General features: G+C 35.6%; 1 protein-coding gene across 1 annotated transcript; it reads left to right on the forward strand.

Moving 5' to 3' along the window:
• Positions 1 to 531: 531 nt before the first annotated feature.
• Positions 532 to 3,042, forward strand: LOC113296275 (zinc finger MYM-type protein 1-like). Its single transcript, XM_026544587.1, has 2 exons — positions 532 to 831; positions 1,024 to 3,042. The coding sequence occupies exons 1-2, from the start codon at positions 532 to 534 to the stop codon at positions 3,040 to 3,042; spliced, it is 2,319 nt and encodes a 772-aa protein (XP_026400372.1).
• Positions 3,043 to 7,618: the final 4,576 nt, after the last annotated feature.

The following is a 7,618-nucleotide window of genomic DNA, read 5'->3' on the forward strand; positions in this document are numbered from 1 at the left end:
TTGGGAAGATCGTAATCAATTATTCAATTTGAAGTTTGTAAACAAGATTGCAGGATGCTCGATTAAAATTTCAAGGTATTTATAGTGTGTACTGTGTAGTTTTCGTTTTTTTTTACCTTGTCAATCTAGGGTTTTGTATTGTTAATCAGATTGGATAATGGAGTTATGGTGATATTTCTTAATAAATATCAGTAGTTCTAGTTTTGTTATCTTAGATCAACGATTTAGTATAATGAAATTGCAAGGATTCTCTTGCTATGTTAATAATTAGGTTTTTTTTTTTTTTTGCTGATTTTTTTTTGGTTTGCTGAATAATTAGGATTCACTTAAATGTGGGTGTTCTTAATTTGATTCCACTGTTAATTATAGTTCATACCTGATTGGAAAGCTTTTCCACTGTTATACCTCATCCAAATTGGAGTTAAGTTTTAAATTCAATAGTTCTGTAATTACTCCTTGTTTTTGCTTCAATACTTTGATAGTTTGATATGATTATTTACAATTTCAGGTATATACTAATCCTATTCGACAATGTCACTCGACCATTTTCGTCTACCGGCTAAGAAGTTAAAAACGATAAAGTCATTTTTCAAGCCTAAAAGGGGTGATAAATCAAGTGAGCTGCTTCCTTCTACTGACAATGTTGGCATGCCTACATCATCACACCATGAACATGGTACTTCTCAGCAGCAAAAGAATCCATCATATGCTCAACCAACTATATCTAGTAAAGCCAAAGAAGTTGCAGTTCAAAGAAATGGAGGTACTTATGAGCGTGATCCAGGTTTGCGGCGCCAAATTTATGAATATCCAGTGAATCAACGTGATGAGGTACGTCGAGCTTATTTAAGACAGGGACCTTTCAAACCTAGATTATCCAAATATCCTCCTACTTGGGATGGAAGACAAGATCGTTATTTTCAATATAGTTGGCTGAGATAACATTCATGGCTAGAGTACTCTATCGAAAAGAACAAAGCGTATTGCTTCCCTTGCTTTATTTTTGAAACGGATCCACCTAAGCGGCCTGCATTTACAATAGAAGGTTTCTCAGATTTCAAGCATATTGGTTCTAATAAGACGGTATCTACATGTTCATTTGTTCAACATGTTGGACATATCAAATCTTCTCACATGGTAGCTGTGGAAGCTTGTGAAAATCTTCGGAGGCCATCTCGCCATATTGATAGCGTTTTTCGTAAACAAAGTAAGGATCTTATAGCAAAGAACAGGCTACGACTAAAGGTAGCAATTGAGACAGTTAGAGTGCTTGGTCTTCGTGCATGTCCTTTTAGAGGTAACGATGAGTCATTAGAGTCAACAAATCGTGGTAAGTTTATTGGTTTGATGAAATATGTAGCCATATTGAATGACAAGATTGCTGAAGTTGTCTTAGGAAATGCACCTGGAAAGGCAATGTATACTTCACCGAAGATTCAAAAGGAAATTCTACATATTCTCGCTAACAAGGTAAAGGATACTATTCGTGCAGAAATCGGAGATGCTAATTTTTGTATTCTTGTAGATGAAGCACAAGATTCATCAGTTCAAGAGCAAATGGCTATTGTTCTGAGGTTTGTTGATACTAATGGTTGCATTAGAGAGCGGTTTTTTGCAGTCAGAAGTGTTGAGGACACCACGTCATTAACTTTAAAGAGGGAGATTTCCGAAGCTCTTGCTTCACATGGTCTTTTAGTAGAAAATATTCGGGGTCAGGGGTATGATGGTGCTAGTAATATGAGAGGAGCATGGAATGGGTTGCAGGCATTGTTTCTTAGAGATTGTCCATATGTTTATTATGTCCATTGCTTTGCTCACAGGTTACAACTAGCATTAGTAGAAGCAGCTACAGATGAGCAAGATGTTTATCTGTTTTCTGAGAAGTTAAAGGTTATTGTCAAGCTTGTTGGGGCTTCTCCTAAGCGTCACAGTCAATTGAAATCTGCAGCAGTATTAGAGGTCGCCACAAAATTAGCTGATGGTGAACTTGAGACTGGTTCGGGAGCCAATCAAACTCGTACTTTGAAACGGGCAGCAGATACTCGTTGGAGCTCACATTTTGGTTCTGTATTCAGTTTGATCCGTATGTATAATCCAGCTTGCATAGTCCTTCAAAATGTTATGAAAGATGGAAACATCTCTAAGATAAGGGGGATGTCGAAAGGTGCTTATCTTGCAATTAGGTCTTTTGAGTTTGTTTTTATCTTACACTTGGTGGGAAGTGTTATGGCGGTAACAGAAGTGCTATGTCAAGCTATGCAAAAGAAAACACAAGACATTGTTAATGCCATGAATCTGGTCAAGTCCACAAAAGTGCTTCTTCAAGAATTGAGAGACAAAAATTGGGTTACTTTTTTTGGAAATGTTAAAAGTTTTTGTGATGAACATGACATTGTCCTTCCTGAATTTTCAGATCGATATATGATGGGTACGGGTCGTTCTTGTCAGCAGAAAGACCATATAACTATTGAACATCATTACCGCGTTGATATATTTAATGTTGTCATTGATTTTCACCTATTGGAGCTAAGCAATCGATTCACAAAGGAATCAATGGAGCTACTTGTGCTTTGTTCAGCTTTCAGTCCGGATGAAAATTATAAAGCTTTTGACATTGATTCACTTTGCAGTCTCGCAGAAAGGTTTTACCCTGATGATTTCACGGGGCAAGAGGTATGTGTTTTAAGAAGCCAACTACAACATTACAAGTTAGACATTGCCGACAATCCAGATTTTGGAAACATGACTACTGTGGCTGAATTATGTCAGCGATTGGCTGAAACTGGTAAGTCAAATGCCTATGATTTGATAAATAGATTAATTCGCCTTGTCTTGACTCTTCTCGTTTCAACAGCTAGTGCAGAAAGGGTATTTTCATGTATGAATATTGTGAAAACGGTACCTCGTAACAAGATGGGTAATGAGTTTCTTGGAGATTGTATGATAGTCCATGCTGAAAGAGAAATTGCTGAAAAAGTGTCATGTGACTCTATCATAGATGACTTTGCTTCATTGAGACCACGAAAGGTCCAATTCAGTTAGTATATACGGGTTGCATATATTTTGTTATAGCTAGTTATGCATATATATATATAGATCGTCGGATCAAATGTTATACTTGTACTTAGCTTAGCCACTTATAAATCCTAATGTATAACAACTTTTTTGTTATAAAATATGTAACTTTTTGTACTTAAACGCTTATGAAATCTTAATGGGATATAACTTTTTGCTATAAAGTGAAGGGGTTCTTGGTTGTTGAAAGTTTTTGTTAATTTTATGGAGCTAACCACTTGGTGAATATTGTAAGGTTTTTGGAGATTTATGTTGCAGCGTTGCAGGTGAGATGATATATAGTCCACGGATTGTTATAAAGCTTATGAAATGATCGGGATTTGGTTGTTGGACAAGCGACATATGCATCAATAAAAAGGTACTACTTTATAATTTCTTTGGTAAAACTTTGATTATCTTGTTGAACAAAAAAAATTATTTTTTGCATATGTTTAGCCCTACCCAACACTATTTTCTGGGTCGCCCTTGCCTTGAATGCTTGTTTTGCTGTTTTCGGTGTATTTGTGAATGGCTTTTGGTTTTTCTTTCACGTCTTACTTCCGGTCTCTCCTTCTTGCATTTCTTTTTGAGAAAATTGGAAAAATGCCCTAATATAAGATGCAATATTGGAAATCTGTCCCAACGTTAAAAATAGTTGGAAAAATGTCCCATTCCGTTAATTTTGACATCCAACCCAGTTAAGTCACATGTGTAAAGCCACCATCACCACCCGAACTACCATTAAAACCTCCGCTTCCAACAATAAAACCCTGCAATCTTATGTCTATATATATGCTAAGAGCACCTACCACTACTAAGTTTTAAAGACATTCTACATTCATTGCAGAACAAGAAGGCTGGTCCTACAGTGAAACCCTAAAGCGTGTTTGCATTTGTTTTAGTCTGACGATGTGTCGTGGCATGTGATGAGTCTCAGATAAAGACATGACAAGAACAAAACTCTAATTAAGATGCTTGAAGCATCCGAGTGCATGTCAACAACAACAAAAAAAAGTGTTTGATTTGCTATCCAGCCTCATGGAAATTGAACCCATTTTAATTATCCCATCCTTGAAAACCCTTTTAAGTCAGGTACAGGTAGATCTCTACAGAATCAGCAGTTGGAATCACATTGCATAAAACCTATTACATTTTAACCAAGTAATATACTCCAAATTACTACAATATAATGCATAGATTAAAATTCAAGTAACATATGCAATCAGATATTATCATTTGATCTAAGGAATCATTGTTGACTTGGGTGTGATAAAAATTGGTCGTAACTCGTGGTCATCGATTTTGGATGGAATAGGACAACCACGTAGAACTTTATGTGTTATAGTTGTAATGTTGTAAGTAAGACAGCAACCACGGTCAACAATGATGAGAACATTTCGATCCACCGGATTGATATAAATGGCCTTTACTTTTTTGGATGATCTGTAACCCTTAAGTTCAATACTTTGGTGCACCATTTTCCAGTTCAGTTCTCCATTAGTATCATCCTCAAGCCGCCACATACCGATAAAAGCTTTATAACTTGTCGGTTCATCGTAGTAATCGTCATAGTGTGTATGTCCATTGTGTCCATCGGAGATAGAGATAATATCATAATAGATGGACCCTTGTGAATCGCCGAAAAAAGTACGATCTGACTCCTTTAAAAAATACGATCATTCCGTTTATGAAAATACGATCTGACTCCCTTGCATTGGCTTGCATTGTTTTTTAGATTATAAGCTATGAGGATCTTGTTACGAGTATAATTCTCTTCAGCCGGCCAATACAAGACACCACGACGGATAATCATTTCAGAAAAATCATACAATACATCAGGCTTTGGAACTTCAGAGGTTTTCCATTCACCGGTGTCAGAAGAAAAGATTTGCAACTGTAAGGTGGTGGCTCTAAAGGGCGAATCGATATAAACCACCTTGTAGTTAGAATGAGCAAGTGATGCATCACATACCAATTCAGTGCAGCAGAGCCTTTTATGATCAGAACCATTACTCTGCGGTCGAGGAGGGAGGGAAACCCATTGTTTGGTCATGGGATTGCATACATAGTAAAAGCTGGAATTCTCTTCTGGAAAGGAAACTGGCTTCTCTGCTGAATAAAGTACTAAACCATTACTACATGAACTTAAGAGGTATGCCTTTTGTATTTCTTGTGAATGGATCTGTATCTAAAAGGAATTCAAAGGATAAACCGTCATGATGATTTATGAATTTCTGGGTATGTTTCAGATAGAGTTGGACCTGTTCGTTAGAAGGATCGTAGATGAAGATCCATGGGTTAAGACTATTACCACTGTTAAAGATTCTGTGGATGAAAGATGAACCAGATGATAATAGAGAATTCCATAACTTCGATAAACACCAAGGTATTAATGTTGGAAGACGAGAGAAGATCTGGTATACCTTTGTTGGAAAATCAACACCTTTACTCATGCTTAATGATGAACTTTTTGTTGATGAAATCCGTGTTCCGAAAGACTAATTACACAAGAAGAATCCAGTCTCTGATAGGATCAATTGGTGATTTGAACCCTAGAACGAACTAGATATTTATACAGAGAACAGAGAACATGAATAATGGAATAAGGAAACTTAAGCTATTTCCTAAAATAACTTGCTGCTAGATTCCTAAATAATGTATCGGTGTAATTCCTAAAAGTAGGAAATACCAATTGGTCCTACAAATAATATATTAGAGAGAGTCTAGTCTAATTGACCTAGTCAATTGTCTGCTTGGTCCTATTTGGTAATATAAATTATAGTTTGGTCCTAAAAATTATAGTTTGGTCCTAGGGTGATGTCATGGATGATGTAAATGTCATCTAGTAGTGGCAGAAATACCATTTTGGATTAGGACCATATATATAGTCAAAAAGTAAGAGAAAAAGAATCATTCTCAGATTTACTTTCTCTCTCCTATATTTTAAGATCTAGAATTTCTCTCTCTCTTTTTTTTATTTTCTTCCTGCTAGTGACGAAGAAGATGAAGAAGATAATGAACGATTCTCTCTTTTATCTATTTTTTTCTCTGCTAGTGATGAAGAAGATGAACGATGAACGATGATGATGATGATGATGAATACGATGAAGTTTTGCGATTTTTTTTTTTGATGTTTTGCTTCTGTTTTGATGATGAAGACGGTGAGGTTGAAGATTCTGTTGTTATTTACGATGATGATGAACCTTTATCATCTTACATGCTTGGGTAAGTTTGGGATCTACAAAAGAAGATGAAGATGACGGAGTTCATTTCTGGAATGAACTATGGTTTGTGATGAAGATTTTGATGTTTTTCCGCCTGTTGTTGCTGTTGATGATGGAGAGGATGAAGATGATGAAGATGAGTTGTTGTTGCTAATGAAGAAGATGAAGATGACGGAGTTCATTTCAGGAATGAACTCTGGTTTGTGATGAAGATTTTGATGTTTTTTCTTGATGAAGATAGATTTATGTTTTTCTTCATCGCTTCTGCTGCTATTGTTGAAGATGATGAATTTGATGAAGTTCATTCTTGAAATGAACTTTGTTTTCTTTTGAAGATGATGATGAAAACGATGAAGATGATGATGAAAACGATGAAGATGATGAAGACGATGATAGATTTATGTTGAAGATGACGATGAAGACGATAGATCTTGGTTTTTTGATGTTTGCTTCTCGTGTTGAAGATCTTGAATTTGATGTTGTTGTTGATGATGATGAAGAAGAAGAAAACGATGACGACGATTTCATGGATCTGTTGCTGCTGTTGTTTGAAGATAACGAAGATTATGAAGATGATGCTACTACAGTTCATTTCTACGAAGAACTCTGATTTTTATGGATTTTTTTGTGTGTGTTCATGTAAAGAATGAACTCTGTTTTTTTAGGTTTTTATATGGAGTTCATTTCTGGAATGAAATCTGTTTTTTTAGGTGATTATACGGAGTTCATTTCTGGAATGAACTCTATTTTTTTAGGTGATTATATGGAGTTCATTTCTGGGAATGAACTCTGGTTTTTTAGGTTTTTTATATGGAGTTCATTTCTGGAATGAACTCTGGGTTTTTTTATGTTTTATATGGAGTTCATTTCTGGAATGAACTCTGTTTTCTTAGGTTTTTATATGGAGTTCATTTCTGGAATGAACTCTGTTTTTTTTTTATGTTTTATATGGAGTTCATTTCTGGAATGAACTCTGTTTTCTTAGGTTTTTATATGGAGTTCATTTCTGGAATGAGCTCTGGTTTTCTTAGGTTTTTATATGGAGTTCATTTCTGGAATGAACTCTGGTTTTTAGGTGATTTCTGAAAAAATAAGTAGAAATTAACAGGAGTTCATTTTGGCGAATGAATTGCTACAAAAAATAAATAGAAATTAATCCGGAAGGGTACTTTTGTCCATTTAATATTTTTAAATAATTATGGACCAAACAGTAAAGGCGTTTGACCAAAGGACTAAACTGACATGGGCTCACTTAAAAAAGGACCAAACAATTATTTTCCCTTCCTAAAATTAGGGGCTGCACAATTTCAGGACCTTTCGACCCTATCTCTAAATCGTTT

This window comes from Papaver somniferum, chromosome 7 (genome assembly GCF_003573695.1).
Source record: "Papaver somniferum cultivar HN1 chromosome 7, ASM357369v1, whole genome shotgun sequence".
Taxonomy (NCBI): domain Eukaryota; kingdom Viridiplantae; phylum Streptophyta; class Magnoliopsida; order Ranunculales; family Papaveraceae; genus Papaver; species Papaver somniferum.

Excerpts from the sequence above, each read along its gene's own strand:
- LOC113296275 (XM_026544587.1), top strand. The coding sequence starts at position 532 with ATGTCACTCGACCATTTTCGTCTACCGGCTAAGAAGTTAAAAACGATA. Across the intron at positions 832-1,023 it reads CAGTGAATCAACGTGATGAG|CGGCCTGCATTTACAATAGA; the intron begins GTACGTCGAGCT and ends GATCCACCTAAG.